Source organism: Miscanthus floridulus, chromosome 5 (genome assembly GCF_019320115.1).
Source record: "Miscanthus floridulus cultivar M001 chromosome 5, ASM1932011v1, whole genome shotgun sequence".
In the NCBI taxonomy this organism is placed as follows: Eukaryota; Viridiplantae; Streptophyta; class Magnoliopsida; order Poales; family Poaceae; genus Miscanthus; species Miscanthus floridulus.
The window spans coordinates 135,209,048-135,225,968 of NC_089584.1; the positions used below are offsets into that span (position 1 = coordinate 135,209,048).

Sequence of the window (16,921 nt, forward strand, 5' to 3'; positions counted from 1 at the left end):
GTTATACCCCGGCTTGCTGGAGAACTTGGCTGAAGGTTCGGAAGGGACGAGTTTGGAGCTTGATCAGGAGAAGTCTCCCTTGCCAGTTTATCTAAGATTTCATCTATTCTCAATAAAGTAAATGATAATGAGCATAAGAGATAGATGTTATTAAAAAGGAAAAAAGAGAAAGGAGAAAAAGAGAATTAGTTGAACAATGTTACCTATAGTCTCATCAGATTTATGAGCCTTTGAACCTTCAGTTTCATGAGTCTCTGAAGTTTTGCTATCATGGATTTCTTCATCTTCAGTAGAAACTTCAGGGGTTGGTTCTACAGGTGCTGAGGTATTGCCTAGTGTGGGAATTTTGACTTGTGGCTGCAATGGAAGTAATGAATGTAGAGGTGGTCAGGTTTACTGCTAAGTGAGGTTGGTAATCTGATAGAGAATAAAAGGTTCATACCTTAAGAGATAATTTGGCTTTCTTGGTCCTTGGTTTCTTGGGTAAAAGAAAACTTTCAGGTGTTTTCCTTTTGCTTTTTCCTCTTGGAGATGCAGCAGCTGAAGTAGCAGGAGTTCTCATGAATGCCTTTAAAGGTGCTGAATCCAAAGTTGCAGGGGTTTTCATGAATTCCTTTAAGTTTGGAGCATCAAACCCTAGAGCAGGCTTGAGACCAGCCGAATAGTACTGGATTGCTTTGACTAGGGGAGTAAACTTGAGATCCTGTGCATAACCAGATGTTAAAATAAGAAGTGGATTCAAGAGCAAGAAATGATGAGCATAATGAAATTACCTCACTATCAGAAGCAAAATCAGGTTGCAAGTTTTTGCATAAAGAATGTACTGATATATTGAAGATATGAGCATGCCATTCTTGCCACCAAGAGATAAAGAAGGGATGAGCAACATCTATTAGCCCAAATGGAGATGGTTCGTATGTTGGCAACTCCCATCCTAATTCAAAGATTTTCTTGACTTCCATTCTTTCTATTATTACTTCCCTTGACTTTATGATTGTTGAGAAGAGGAATCTTGGAGGCAGTTGGCCACATCCTAATTGTCTGGCCACCATATTTGGGTAATAGAATTCATAGGTGGATTGCACTAACCTCCCATGATAAAATTCGGCTGGCAGAGTGCAAGGTTTGATAAAGGAGTTGAAAATCTCCGTGGATTCTTGACTTGAACAACCAATTTCATAGCTGAACTTGCAGGGCAAAGTCAAATTTTCATTTTCTCTGTAAGGAAACCAGAGCACATTGCCGAATCCTTTGAAAAATAGCTTGAAGAAATGACCGACGTCTATGTTAATGCTTATAGATGCTGCTGCTTTTCCATAAGTCTGACAAGCCTTAACCTTTGCTGTACTGCCTTCAGCATAGTTAACTGAAGGAAAACTTAGATTGAAGAGGCTCACAGAGGTTATCTGATGCATATATAGCTAGAGCCACATTTGAATTAGCCACCAGGGACCATTCACACAAGAGATTTCTCCACCTTGGCGCATTTGAAGAGTAATCTGATGCATCATATGATAAACAAACCCTAAAAGATATTTGCCTAGTGGGATCTGAATGCCTGCAGCTAAGTCTTCAGCCATCACCATGTGATTCAGGGTTGGTTCATTGGATTTTCCACAGAAGATGAATCTGCATAGCCACATATTCATGAAGGCTTTCAACTCTTTGTCAGAGACAGTGCCAGATGCATTCATGTAGTTCTGGATGTGTTTGATCCATCCACATCCAGAGCTGACGGCTCTTTGATTACTTTTGCTCTTGTACTTATAGGGGTATACTGGCCGTGACACGTTCAAGCCAGTCATCATGAACACGTTGGCTAGAGTGATGGTCATCATGCCATGACCAAAGATGAAGGCATTGATAGTGTTAGACCAAAAATGGGAAGCTGCTATCAAAAGGGAATCATTTCTAGGTGTTTCTGCTAAGGATAATTCCAAACAATGACTGATGTCTTGACTTTCCCAGTGGCTGCTGCTTTTCTCCAGCATTCTCCTGTACCAATTCCGCCATCCTACGATTGGGGGAAATGGCCAATTCTTGAATGTGTTTGGCCATCGGTTTGGCGAGGTGATCCCAGATTTGAAAGGGATTCTTTGGGTTTCCTTCTCGATAATTTCGGAAGGGTCAGGATTTCCCATTGGACCGAGGAAATAGGAGTCGGGATTGGTAGCATAGGGGATCAAAATCTGGTTCTTGTATTCCTTTAGAAGGTGATTGAAATCAAAGAGGAATAAGCCAAAAGAGGAACGGGAGGATCAAATGAAAATTGCCGAATATAAGTAAAGTTTACCTCTGGGATTTCATCCTGGGTCGCCATTGAAGATTCAAAGTAGGTCCGAGGTTGCGCTGAAAACTTGAATTTTTGGGCAGCGGCTGCGGTGATGAACGGTGCTGACCTAGGAGGAAGAAGGAGCTTGTGGTCAATTTCAGAATAAAACAACTTTTATCCCGAAATTGAGGGGGCATGTGTTAACACTAGATTTTGGTCGATTCTAGAGGATGACAGGTGGACCCGCATGCGGGAAGAAGGGTGTTCGGCAAACAAAACAAGCGGTCGGCTAAATACTTGTGCGGTCGGTTACTCCAGAAGGCGGTGACTCCGTTCAGGAAAGCAGAAGATGGCAGGCGAGGCCGATCGAAAAGATGAAAGTTGTAATAATAAAGGACTCTGAGAGTTTAGAGTAAGGAATCATAAGTTTTCAAGTTTGTTTAAAAGTTCCTTTGTAAATCGTAGTCTTCTAGGACTCGTGTTTTGTCTAGGGTATAAATATTGACCCTCGACCATTGTAATAGGGGTTCACAACCAAATCAATACAACCGGCCCCGTGCCAACTTTCGAGTCCTTTTGTCGTGTCGTCGAGTTCTTCGAGAGGAGTCATCGATCCGTCGACCTCCGTAAGTTCCGACAACCTTGTTATCATGTTTAGTATCATGCGGTGGATTTAGATGTGATGCAAGTAGTCTTGTTTGTTTTCAATGGTCGTGCGGCGGATCTTTGCTTGACAACCAAGAAGTCTTTGCTTATGCTTTGTTTATGAGTAGATACCGTGCGACAGGCGTTTGCTCAATATGCTTAGTGAAAGCAAGATAGTTATCGGCTCTATTAGATATGGCAAATCTAAATAGATTCATTAAGTTATCCAGTGTTGCATGTTTTAAACATTTTATATATTTGTAACACACTTCTGCCCAATCTAGATTGATATTGTTTGGCTCTCTCTCTCTCTTATGGTTTTATTCGTGTTTCAACAATCATTGCTTTTCATATTACCTTTGCAAATAGATAACATGCCCATAATGGCTGAATGATTTTAATCTAGATTGTCACATGTCGCGGGTTCATGTATGTTAATTACGTTTAAGCTCTAACAAAACCAGGTGTCGTGCGGCAGATGCAGGTTTTAGATTAGTTTAATCGTGTTTATTTGCATGTTCCTTCTTCATGGAACCCAACTCGGCTGGATTGCTGAGCTTGGTCGTGCATTAACTCATAATTAATTTCACTTGTTCAAACATGTCTTCCCATGCACATGCATTCGGCAATCAGGTCTTTACGTGCATTCATCTTACGATTAGCTAAATGGTTTATAAACTTGTTGGCAGACAGCTCTCTATAGCTGTATGTCGTTGTAAGTGGCTTCAGGGCCGTATATGTGGAACTATCTAGTCTTACCCGACATGTTCCGGTTTAGCATTTAATTATTTTATCCCTTGTTAGTTTTCAGGTCAAACTGACTGGCACGCTTCCGGATCACGAAGCACCCGAGAACCCGATTGAAGCCACGCTTTCCGGCTTGCTGTGTGTGAGGCACAGTGTGTCATATTTTGTGTCAACATCAGCAGCCTCCAAAGGTGGAGGTTTGGGGGTATTTATAGCCCCCTTGGAAAACTAGCCGTTTTATAGCCGTTGCAATACCAGACATGTCTGGTATTCATATCGGACACGTCCGGTATGACCCACACTGCGCCAACAGTAACTAAGTTACAGTGATGTTGTGAGGCGTCGGAACTTTCCGAAGAATGCCGGGACTTCCGACCGTTGGAACTCCCGACTCAAGTCAGAACCCCTGACCCTCAGTAATTTTGAAAAACATGTAACTGAGTTAAAGTTAGTGAGGTGTCGGAACTCTTGACGCATGTCGGAACTCCCGACCGTCGGAACTCCCGACTCACATCGGAACTCCTGACCCTCAAGGCTTTTGAAAACTAGCCGTTGGCTTCTTGGTCATCCATACCGGACACGTCCGGTATGAATACCGGACACGTCCGGTATGACCAGGACAGTGAACCCTACGTCGGAACTGTCGACCCATGCCGGGACTCCTGACCGTCAGAACTCCCAACCTATGTCGGAACTCCCGACGAACCAACCCGAGAACAATAATTTTACAGCTGCTGGACAAATACCAGACACATCCGATGTGAATACCGGACACGTCCGGTATTGCCAGACCAGCAACAAATCAGTTAGCTCTTTTGTTGCTCAAATACTCAAAACTCACATAGGTTGGCTTGAGCACTTATGAAACATTATCTATCAATATGATGCATCCCTCTTAATAGTACGGCATACCTATTAAACTCAAGATCAAAGGGAAAATAAATTTATACCACTTGAGTTGATTTCTTTTGAATTGATGCCGTCCCTTCCAATCTTCATCAAGTAAGGGTGCTAACAAGTTGATGTTGATCTTTTCACTTGAGCATAGCCATCTTGAGCATGTGACTTGATTCCATTCATCAAATTTGAATAATCCCAAATGTATCAAGTCACTTCCATCAAATACTTTATTATAGATTTGATTCTTCACATCAATATGACCATCTTTAGCTTGATTAGTACCTCAACTAAATGCAAGTACTTTCTTCTTCACCCTAGCTAGGTTCTTCGGCCGCCAAGCCATCGCTTGCCCTTCACCCTTGCTTAGTACCTCGAAGCCTTTCCTTGCTATCTTCACCATCTCAAGCCATCAAGTCATATCTTGTTGTTGAATCATCCATTCATATGTATTGTTATCTTTTTTATTTTAATTTAGCAAGCTTCAAATATGAGACTATTCCATATGCAATCCCTCATGTCTCATTAACTAATAATCACGAGCTTGCTTTCACATAGTACATGGAAATCCCACAATAAATGAGCCTTCACATGAATTCTATTTGCATTATTGTCTTGTGCTTGAACTAGATTGTTTATACAACAACACATCATTTTGGCTTTCACTAAGTACCTGTGAGATAACCTATTACCTGTCCACACTTAGCAAACGGGTTAGTCCTTTAATCATGTTGTCATTCAATCATCCAAAACCTACTAAAGGGCTAGATGCACTTTCAGGGTCATCCCGGCTCTGCCACAAGACATGCGGGCTATCCCACCCGTGGGGCTCGGATTGTACCCGGACGAGGGCCGAGCTTCCCTCGCTAGTGGTTGGAGCTGGCTACTCCGTGGTGCTAGCTGCCTCGGTGTCCGCCACCTCCTTTCCCCAGGAAGTATCATCGGAGGAGATCGAATGGAACTCCGCCTCCCAGGCACCCCCCTACGACGACGACGGGTCTTGGACCAGGGGCGGTACTAAAGTTTGCCCTGGCTCCGTCTCCGCTTCCTAGGCCGTCGGCTCCACCGCGCCCACGCCAGCCTTCGCCACCTCGGCCTCGGTGGTCCTGGATGCCCCGGCCTCTGTTGCCTTGGCCTCGAAGGTTTTAGAGGCCTCGACCTCGCCCTCGGTGGCCTCAGCGACTGAGGGTGCCTTGGCTTCGTCTGACTCGTAGGCCTCGGCCTCGCGGGACGTAGGTGCCTCCTCCCCCGCTCGCTTCATGGCCGCCTCGGTAACCTCTCCTTGGGTGGTCGGCTCCTTCGGGTCGGCCCTCGTCGACGCCGCGCCACGCTGTATGGTGGCTTGCACCTCTGCCACCCATTGGGCAGTGGAGCTTGTGCTCACCTTGAGCGCCTTACGCGGCGCTAAGCCAGGCGCTTCCGCCTAACTCTTCTGGCTGAAGGCAAAACACTCACTTGGTCAGCATACGACCAGAAAATGAGTGGAAGACGCTACGAACTCCGCTGACAAAACACTTACCTCGAACGGGGACACAACCGCTTCCGCACTGCGTCCCTCATCCTCTGCAATGGCGGTGGCACAGCCCCCGTGTCCGCCGGTGCTGGTCGGCCCTCACCAGACTCCAGCGCCCCCTCGACCCTCTATGGAGGTGGTTGCGTCGCCCCCGCCTCGACGGCGTGCTTCCCTAATGCCCGTGCCTAGACCGGCAGGGAGGTCTCTAAATGTGATCCCACCGTAGGGAGGCACCAAGCCCTTGGGGTCAATTGAACGGCCCTGGGACCCACTAGAGAAGCCCTCTAGTATTTTTGGAGTGCGTCTCTAAACCATCAGTCGACCCCTATCGAATAGGGCATAAGCCTCCACTTGGACTTATCCGATAACAGCTCACCAGAGGTGTCGCTGCTCGCGCCCACCGAGGGTAGCCTGGCATACTCCACCCCTCCTTCCGAACGAAAAGGATGCGCGAGGGCCGCACAAAAAAGACAGAAAAACTCCTGATCGTCCTCTTGCTCCGCGTAGAGGCTCGGGGGCTCTTCCTGCAATCAAGCCAAAACCCAGTGACCCAAACTTGTACTCAGGGGCTCGGCAAACGCGATAAAACCCTTCGCTAACCTTGAGAAAAGCCCCTGGAGGAATAAAACCACTCCTCCAGGGCCTTGGGGGCTACACCCGGCGGGTGCGCTCGCACGCACCCACCGAGACCTCGAGTATGAAATACCATCCTGCCAGGAGATGCCGTGAGCCAAGTCTCGACAAACCCTCAGGAAGAGCACACACACTCTTCCCAAGGCTCAGGGGCTACTGTCGGGTACCATAAAAAGGGGTCCCCTAAGCAAGAGCCGAAAAAATCGCTTAGACCCTGTAAAAATCGAAGCCAAGGGACAACTACCAGTAAACCCCCACCTTATCCGAGGCTCGGCTGGACCGTCTGGCCCACCTCGAACAAACATCCGGGCTCACTCGAAGCGGGCTCGGCCCAAAATGGAACTACGAGGCCTCGGACGAGGTACCGATTCTCTGCCCCGCTCGAGGCCCCGCCCGTAAGGCCTCGGACAAGGTACCGATTCTTTGCCTTGCTCGAGGCCCTGCTCGTAAGGCTTCAGACGAGGTACCGATTCTCCACCTCGCCCGAGGCCCCGCCCGTAAGGCCTCGGACGAGGTACCAATTCTCCGTCTCACCCGAGGCCCCGAACCATAAGGCCTCGGACGAGGTACCGATTCTCCGCCTCGCTCGAGGCTGGCTCGGCCACAACCCCATCGCCTCCGCCTCGACCGACTTCTCTAACATGACGTCACGTCCAACTAACATGTTCAACCACTCCCACGACATCAGCCGAACGACGGCTCGACACAGCAGAGTAGCCGACGAGACGTGTGTCACATCGACGCCATGCTGCCCAAGATGGAACGAGACAGGGGTTACCGGCCGCTGTGCTCGACATTGTGCCCACGACTGACGCCCGTGCTGCACTATGCTACCTAACCCCTGCTCTGAGGACAGCGCGGCGTGAAGAGTCATGTCCGGGTCCCTGTAGCCTCGAAATCGACGTACAAAGACCAACTACTCCCTCCGAGCCTCGGCTATCCGCTTCGGGGTCTCGGCAGCCTCGGGATTTGCGCCCGCCGAGCCCCCCCACAATGGTTCGGCCTCGGCACTAACTGAGCCTCGGCTCTCTATATCGTCAACATACAGCGACCGGCACGTCGAACACAGTATGCGCCATACCCTGCGCCAAGCCATCACAGGAGCTCCCACGTCGCACAGGATCGGGCATGACCGGCGCGTCGCTCCAGTGCACCGAAGATAAGACCGCTCCATCGACCATGCCGCCACAGTGATGAGCTACATAGCTCGGCATACCGCCTCCGCTCACAAAACGCCACGTAACGAACACATGTATCGCCCCTGTCCCCCCTTCAACTATAAAATGGAGTGACCGGGGCCATTTCTAGAGACGAGAAACACATGGGCTCACGGACGCACGCACAGACAGACGAACACACACGCTCCCTCGCTGCCTGAGATCAACATCTCAAGCAACACACGCACTCCACGCAGAGACCTGTGACTAGCTCCCTCTCTCACCTAGCTTATAAACCCCTACTACAAGCACCTCGGTGCAAGTAATACAAGATCGATCTCTCAGACTGGACGTAGGGCACCTATTGCCTGAACCAGTATAAACCTTGTGTCTCTTTGCATCACCATCCGGGATTAGGGGCACGCAGTACATTTTCACTAGTTGGTTGAGGGCTCGCCGGTCCAAAACACCGACAAGAACAGAAGGATTATGGGGTGTTTGTTTCTTCTCCTAAACTTTAATCGTTGTCCCATCGAATGTTTGAATATATGCATGGAGTATTAAATATATACTAGTTACGAAATTAATTGCACAACTTGCGACTAATTTGCGAGACGAATCTTTTAAGCCTAATTAGTCCATGATTTGACAATGTAGTGCTGCCGTAAACATATATTAATAATAGATTAATTAGGCTTAATAAATTCGTCTCGTGGAGTATTGACGGATTTTGTAATTTGTTTTTTATTAGTATCCAAACATCCTATACGATATCCTCACATGACATTTTCTAAATTTTAGTCACCGGATCCGAACACCGTCTAAAACCTTTAAACTCCAGAAGAAGCCTCCTCCTGGTCAGTTGAGTGACGTACACCATCTTCACCTCCCACTATTGGACTCGGATTTCAAAAACATCAGTAGTCATCGTCTCATTTGGCCTGAAGTGCTTCATCCAGTTTAAATGACAAGACATTGAACACCACATCAGTTGGAGCAATGGGGAATTTCTTCTCAATGGCCATCTTATTTCTGGGAACTCTTGGTCATGATTTTGACGGATGAAGGACCAAGAAACTACTCTTGGTGTGATATGAGAAGGTAAGAGGTAAGATACGATAAGATTAGATTAGAATAGACTACTGATAGAGTTCTCCGATCTTTTGGAACAGTATACTACTAGCTGTGTACGGCAGCGTCGTTTTAACTTCATCACACGGCAGTGCAGCGACGGCACGCCACGCGTGGACGGGACGAGGACTACCGCCGAAGCCGTCCGTCCGGCATTGCCGCAGCGCACTGGGGCCAGGAGCATGGGTCCGCTTTGCTCTGACTAGCCCAGACCAAGGTCACATGCGCCGCGACGCCGAGTCGCTCCAGTCCAGGGTTTCCCCTTTCCCTCGCCGTGTGCGGCGTGCCCGTGTCACTCTCATCCCCCATCCGCTGCGCGCGTCCAAACCAAACGCGACGCCTGTGGCCGGCCGCGCCCTGACTTTCCTTGCAACGGCAGCCTGCATCGGCCGTTCCGCCACCAGAAACGTGGGATCCTGTCGTGTCGTGCGCTCGGCGCGGGAACCGGCGGCAGCAGGCCCGCCGGCGGGCCACCTCGTTGTGCCCGGGCGGTTGCTCTTCGTGACGGAATCCGCGTCGTCACGGAACAGCGCCCTCTTCCTTTGGATTTGTTTGCTTATAAGTGAGACCAACAAATAATATTTTTCTCTTATATTAAATTAACAACAGTATTTTTAATCATAACCTATCAGCCAAACCAACATATTCACAATTTGGCCGAACGGCGCCGGCGGGTGGCAGTCCACGACGCTGCCTCGCACGCTCGGCACGGCACACCTAGAGAGACACGCAGCCAATCCCACGGCCCGGCACGGCACGCCCAAACCCCCCGTCCCATGCAATAATTCTGCGTCGCCGGCCCATCGCTGCTCCCCACCGAAACACTCCCGGACGCGTCGTCGCTTCCCAAAAGCCAGGCCCCTGTCGGTCTCCGCTTGATTTTTTTCGTGACCTATAAATCGATTGACGCTGTTTTATTATGAAAAAATACTGTATCATAGTTTATAAGCATGCTATCAAACGAACAATGTCGATCTCCGCACTTCGCTCTCACTCCACGCCGCGTACAGCTATTAATACCCCCACCACCGCCTGACGACGCCCTGACCACCTCCGCCACCGTCGTGCTCCGTACACGCTCCGCTCCGCTCCGGCCATGGCCGCCGCCGCGGCCTCCTTCCCGGCCCTTCCGTTCCTTCTACTGTTGCTGCTGGTGCCGTCGCTCGACGCCGCCTCCAATGTGACGTACGACCACCGCTCCCTCATCATCTCCGGCCGCCGCCGCCTCGTCATCTCCACCTCCATCCACTACCCCCGCAGCGTCCCCGAGGTATGCACGGCACCTCTAGACCAAGCCTCCGTGCACGCGCGCCCTCATTGTACCAGCTAACCAGCAGCACTTGAACTTAACTTTGCGCCATCCCGTGTGCCCGCAGATGTGGCCCAAGCTGGTGGCTGAAGCCAAGGACGGCGGCGCCGACTGCGTCGGAGACCTACGTCTTCTGGAACGGCCATGAGATCGCCCCAGGCCAGGTTCGCATGCCGCTCCACAACAAAACGTTGTTCTGCAGTTGTTTTACTTCTGAAAAATGGGGTTTTCTTTTCTATATGCGCGGTGAATGTATTTCGCTGGATTTCAGTACTACTTCGAGGACCGGTTCGACCTGGTGCGGTTCGTGAAGGTCGTTAGAGACGCTGGGCTGCTCTTGATCCTGCGCATCGGGCCCTTTGTCGCCGCCGAGTGGAATTTTGGGTCAGCTTTTCTTTGTTCACTATTACGCGATTAGCTGTAATTTTTAAGAGTTTTTTTTGTTTCCCTGGCGATTCAATATGGCTATTGTCTATGGAGTTCCAGAGGCGTGCCGGTGTGGTTGCACTACGTGCCAGGAACGGTTTTCAGGACAAACAATGAGCCATTCAAGGTGCGGTGGACATATGAATTTCACGGAGCGCCTCTGCTAATTATTCTAGTTTGGTGCTAACTGTAGTAATTTTTCTGGATGCAGAGCCATATGAAGAGTTTCACGACATACATTGTGAATATGATGAAGAAAGAGCAGCTCTTCGCTTCTCAGGGAGGGAACATTATCCTAGCTCAGGTCATAATAGTTGATATAGTATTTTACATTCAGTTTTGATTTTTTTTAGCAACAGACAAGCTTTCAGATTGTATGTTGACAAGTTTACATTGCAGATAGAGAATGAGTATGGAGATTATTATGAACAAGCATATGCACCTGGCGGCAAGCCATACGCGATGTGGGCAGCTAGTATGGCTCTTGCTCAAAACACTGGTGTCCCTTGGATTATGTGCCAGGAGTCTGATGCTCCTGATCCTGTGGTTAGTTTTTTACACCCGAAGCCTGGCTGTTTTATTAACAGACTAACAGTCAAAACATGAATTGCTTCATTAATCTAACTGTGATCGCAAGCTCTTGGACTGACACAAGTGACATATTTCTTTGCTAATAACAATATGTTTGATGACATGTTTTTCAAAAAAAAATCTACGTTTGATGACATGCCCCTGAAATCGACTTTTAAAAATGAGACACTATGGTAGGGGAAAAATGGTTGAATGGAGGAAAATTTCTGGTCCTTAAGGTTTTAGTTCTGCTATTCATCACATAAAAGAAATTATTTGACAGTTGGGACTACAAAGGAATACTTCCGCAGATATTTTCGTCATAACTTATGTGATTAGTGCTTGAGCGATTTAACTCTTTACTATGCATTTTTTGGCAGATTTGTTCATGCGTGTAAATTTATATTTACAGATAAACTCTTGTAATGGTTTCTACTGCGATGGATTCCAGCCAAATTCACCAACCAAGCCAAAACTTTGGACTGAGAATTGGCCAGGCTGGTAATGCATTTTGCGTATTTCTGTTACTAACAGATATGTTGCACCGTTGACAATGTAGTATTTTTTGAAGCAAATTATGTGCAAATTTTTGAATTTTCTCACTTTCAAACTTGAAGTTTTATGATCCTACTTTTTGTCTCTTTTAATTTATGTGTAGGTTCCAGACTTTTGGTGAAAGTAATCCCCACAGACCACCTGAAGATGTTGCATTCGCTGTTGCCCGTTTTTTCGAGAAAGGTGGCAGCGTTCAGAATTACTATGTGGTAATGCCTTTGCATTACTCGTACATTACTTGACTAAGATATGTGCATCAGGGCATCTCTAACAATGCCACCTCAGCTAGCCAGTTTCTGAGTTGTCAAAAACACTATTAGCTGTTAACCATGGTCGTTCATCTGGAATAATCAAATCATAAATAGTCAGTAGTTCAGTACTCCTACCTGTTTCAAAATTTTAACTTACCAAAAGCTGATAATTTTCTATTATCCTTTTGAAGTATCATGGTGGCACAAATTTTGGTCGCACTACTGGGGGGCCATTCATTACAACTAGCTATGACTATGATGCACCAATTGATGAATATGGTTTGGCTCTATTGCTCTCCTATGGATCCAATCAATGATCTTTGTGCTTAAGCCATATTAATGTTGTTAATTGATCTGAAACTCAGGCCTCAGGAGATTTCCAAAGTGGGCACATCTGAGGGATCTTCACAAATCTATAAGATTGTGTGAGCACACCCTACTTTATGGAAACACAACGTTTCTTTCCTTGGGGCCTAAACAAGAGGCAAGTTTTATTCTCCTGGTGTTATAACTTGCGTGCTAATAGTGTAATCCAGTTAAATGCAACATGTTTAGCCCAGTTACATATCAAAATAAGTTAAACATTTCTAAATTTTTAATTGTTAGTGTTGTATATGGTATCTAATATATACTTGATTAATGCTGCTATATTAGATCGGTATGAAGCCATCTGTTTAATCTCAGCATACTGTAATTCAGCAATGTGTTACTGCACATCACAATTCCATTTCCCTAAATCCCACATTTTCATAATCCTACTGACCATTGAGATTAATAGTTAATCTTCATTTACAGGCTGATATTTACAGTGACCAGTCTGGAGGATGTGTTGCATTCCTGGCAAACATTGATTCAGCCAATGACAAAGTTGTCACTTTCCGTAACAGGCAATATGATCTTCCTGCTTGGTCAGTTAGTATTCTTCCTGACTGCAGGAATGTGGTGTTCAACACTGCAAAGGTATTTGATCTTTTAGTGCTTTTCGCTTTTCAGAATAGGAACAAATTCAGCGTTGTTAGATAAAATAGATAACATTCTTCTCAGGTAAATAAATAATGAATAACTGGATAACTAAAAAGAGAAAGGATTGCAGGCTCGTAACCAGTTTACATACTTTAATGGTAATGAGTTTATGGAGAAACACTGTAGTTGCGTTTTTTTCTTCACAAGAAATAAGGCCCGCAACTTTTGGTTCTTGATGATTTATGATATTTAGGTGCAATCTCAAACTTCGATGGTGGCCATGGTTCCAGAAAGTTTGCAAGCATCAAAACCTGAGCGATGGAGCATTTTCAGGGAGAGAACTGAGATTTGGGGTAAAAATGACTTTGTCCGAAATGGATTTGTGGACCATATTAATACAACAAAGGACTCCACTGACTACCTATGGTACACAACAAGGTTGGTTTACTTCAGCCTCTTTCATTTAAGTTTACTGCGACTGCCTAGTGAATGAATACCCAGGTACTGACCAGATAGGAGATACCTGGGTATCCATTAATCCTATAAGTTTTTTTCCCCCCGAAACCATTAATCCTATAAGTTGATTTTGCTTTGAACCGTCCTTTGCACTTTCCAGTCCTGCCTGTGACTAAGTTCGTTTTTTATGTCATCTGCAGTTTTAGTGTGGATGAAAGTTACTCCTCGAAAGGGAGCCATGTTGTCCTCAATATCGACTCCAAAGGCCATGGTGTCCATGCTTTCCTGAATAATGAGCTTATAGGTTTGTTCTTTATTGATTACTTTCTAGCTAAAAATACCATGTCGCATAAATCTTTGAGTTGGTTTTCACTGGGAGGTTTCCTTAGGTCCTAGTTAGCCCATATGAACTTTCAGAGTATCCATATATTCCCATGTGGTGAAAAGGTATCCTTGAGAAGTAGAGTTCATGTTTCTACCAGCATCACTGATTACTCAACCATTAATTTCTGTCGTGCCTCTGACTTTTAGATACTAGCTCGTTAGTTTCACAGTTATTATCTCCTAATTGTTAAGCTTTGCCATCATTACTAGCTGTGGATATCTCTTTCCTCCAGGTAGTGCATATGGTAATGGCTCACAATCAAGTTTCAGTGTGAAATTGCCTATCAACTTGAGGACTGGGAAGAATGAACTTGCCCTTCTAAGTATGACTGTTGGTTTACAAGTAAGCACTTGCTACTAAACATTATTATCATTGAGTTATCTGTGTGAAAAATCTTCGCACACTGAATCACTGATTCTTTGTGCATGCAAATTCACCTATAGTGAGACACACTCCTGTGAAAAAAGGGGAGAAACATAGACCTTCTTTAAGTACAAAGTGACCATATTGATTAAGACTTTATGCACTCTATAAGAATGCAGGATTCTCTTATGAATGGATAGGAGCGGGCTTCACAAATGTGAACATCTCTGGTGTGAAAAATGGAACCATAGACTTATCTTCAAATAATTGGGCATACAAGGTATTGTCACCGATATTCCTCAAATTTTTTAGGCAAATTTATATTCTAGAATTTATCTGAAATTACATGATAAATTCGATATAATTGATCCATCTTTATTTACAGAGTATGGTATTTCTCTTGCCCCTGCTGATATATCCTGAAACTGAGATGAAAGTGTGTTTTTTCTTTTTAATTTATAGATTGGACTGGAAGGGGAACATTATGGTTTATTCAAGCCCGATCAGAGAAGTAACCAACGGTGGATACCACAATCTGAGCCACCGAAAAACCAACCTTTGACATGGTACAAGGTAAGCTTCTATGATTTTCATTCTTGAGATGAACTTCTCCACAACCTGCTACTTTTAGTTACTAATGAAACATGCTTTTAGTTAAATGTTGATGTTCCAAAAGGAGATGACCCAGTTGGGATAGACATGCAGTCTATGGGGAAAGGCTTGGTTTGGTTGAACGGAAATACCATCGGGAGGTATTGGCCCAGGACTAGTTCTATTGATGATAGGTGCACTCCCAGTTGTAACTACAGGGGAGAATTTAATCCAAACAAGTGCAGGACAGGTTGTGGACAACCAACTCAGAGATGGTAATTGAAACGGAATTTGGCAAAGTTCATGGTGGTAATTTTTTTATTATTATATTATCTTGTATTTCACAATCTGCTTTGCTTGGCCTAGGTACCATATCCCACGGTCATGGTTTCATCCCTCAGGGAACATCCTTGTGGTCTTTGAGGAAAAGGGTGGGGATCCCACGAGGATCACATTCTCAAGAAGAGCTGTGATAAGCGTGTGCTCCTTTGTGTCAGAGCACTTTCCTTCCATAGACTTGGAGTCCTGGGATGAAAGTGCCACAAACGAAGGCACATCCCCAGCCAAAGCACAGCTTTCTTGCCCCGAGGGTAAAAATATATCTTCCGTAAAGTTTGCGAGCTTGGGAACCCCTAGTGGAACTTGTAGATCATACCAAAAGGGGAGCTGCCACCACCCGAACTCCTTATCTGTTGTTGAGAAGGTAAAATTCGAACAAAATTCTCGATTCCTGACACAAATACTCACATGATGTAGATTTCAGTATCAGATAACCGATGGACCAGATATTAGTTCTGACCTTTTGAGATTTGTTGATGCATGTGGACTTGGATCGATGCACATGAACTTAGTCTTGGAATTCGATCAGTGTCAGTCCTGAGTTCGTACTATGAAGTGTTGTTGCAACTGGGATTAAAGTATTGTTTACAGTTCGATACCATCAGGTTTTCCTTTTAGGGCCATTTGGGGTGGGGGGTGGGTTGAAGATATACAAGGGTAATTCTATATTCAAAGTAAATATTAGGTTTATACCAGCTGTCTGATAATAGTTTATCAACTATGACTACATTGAGATCCACATACTACCGTTGACCATATCCCATATCTAGCTTCGTAACAGTAACAGCTCTTTTCTTGGCAGGCCTGTCTGAACACCAATAGCTGTACAGTCTCCCTGTCAGACGAGAGCTTCGGGAAGGATTTATGCCCTGGAGTCACCAAAACACTCGCCATCGAAGCGGACTGTTCTTAGTGGCCTACTAAGAGCGTGTTTGGGACTGCTCTGCTCCACGTTTTTCAGCTCTGCTCCACGTTTTTTAGCCAAACGGTTTTAGCTCCACGCACTCTGCTCCAGGAAAAAGGGTGGAGTTGTGAGAGCACCTAAAGAGGTACTCCACAAACTCCAGTTTTTTGTGGAGCTGCTCCACGGTGGAGTTTGTGGAGCAGAGTTTGTGGAGCAGTCCCAAACAGCCCCTAAGTATCTCTCTGTGCATACCAGGCTCCACTACAACTGTGCCCATGAAAAATTCAAAATCGTAGTGCTTGTTGCATGACATATTATTGTAACCTGGATTTGAATTGAATATCTACTGAGCTAGGTTATGTTCCACGAGCTTTCGCTTTTCTGAAACTTGAAAGTTGTTGCTGAACAGTGACCCATAGCTGAGTCCTGAAAGATGGCAGTTAAAGATAGCGATTGATACTGATCATCCGTGCTAGCAAATGCATCATGTATTCGGATCTCTATGTGAACTGTTTGGTTGAGAACCGTGAACGAACCTGTCATGACGCATGGGGGTTCGATGCACATGAAACTGTTGAGAATTGGCATCCCCTTTGTTCAGCCCTGTTCGTTTCGGCTGATCATGGGTTATAAGAAGTACTGTTGGTTGGTTTGGTGGGAGATAAAAATACTCGCACTAAATACAGCACATCTAAATGCTCCCCCTTCATGTTGCGTCGCGTCATGAACTTTCTGGATTAGCCAATGACAATGATGCAGGGCTATGCATAAATTCTACTAGATCGGAAAGATGGCTTGTCGTTTCTTCACTATT

At 45.8% G+C, this 16,921-nt stretch overlaps 1 protein-coding gene across 1 annotated transcript; it reads left to right on the forward strand.

The window, feature by feature from the left end:
• Positions 1-9,972: 9,972 nt before the first annotated feature.
• Positions 9,973-16,473, forward strand: LOC136450877 (beta-galactosidase 3-like). Its single transcript, XM_066451538.1, is given in 20 exon segments — positions 9,973-10,265; positions 10,372-10,422; positions 10,424-10,468; positions 10,576-10,688; positions 10,791-10,857; positions 10,942-11,034; positions 11,130-11,276; positions 11,713-11,801; positions 11,959-12,064; positions 12,298-12,385; positions 12,472-12,590; positions 12,902-13,066; positions 13,323-13,507; positions 13,726-13,829; positions 14,143-14,252; positions 14,446-14,553; positions 14,736-14,846; positions 14,928-15,139; positions 15,231-15,567; positions 16,006-16,473. Coding segments are annotated over 20 exon segments (2,535 nt in total). The 5' UTR covers positions 9,973-10,091; the 3' UTR covers positions 16,117-16,473.
• Positions 16,474-16,921: the final 448 nt, after the last annotated feature.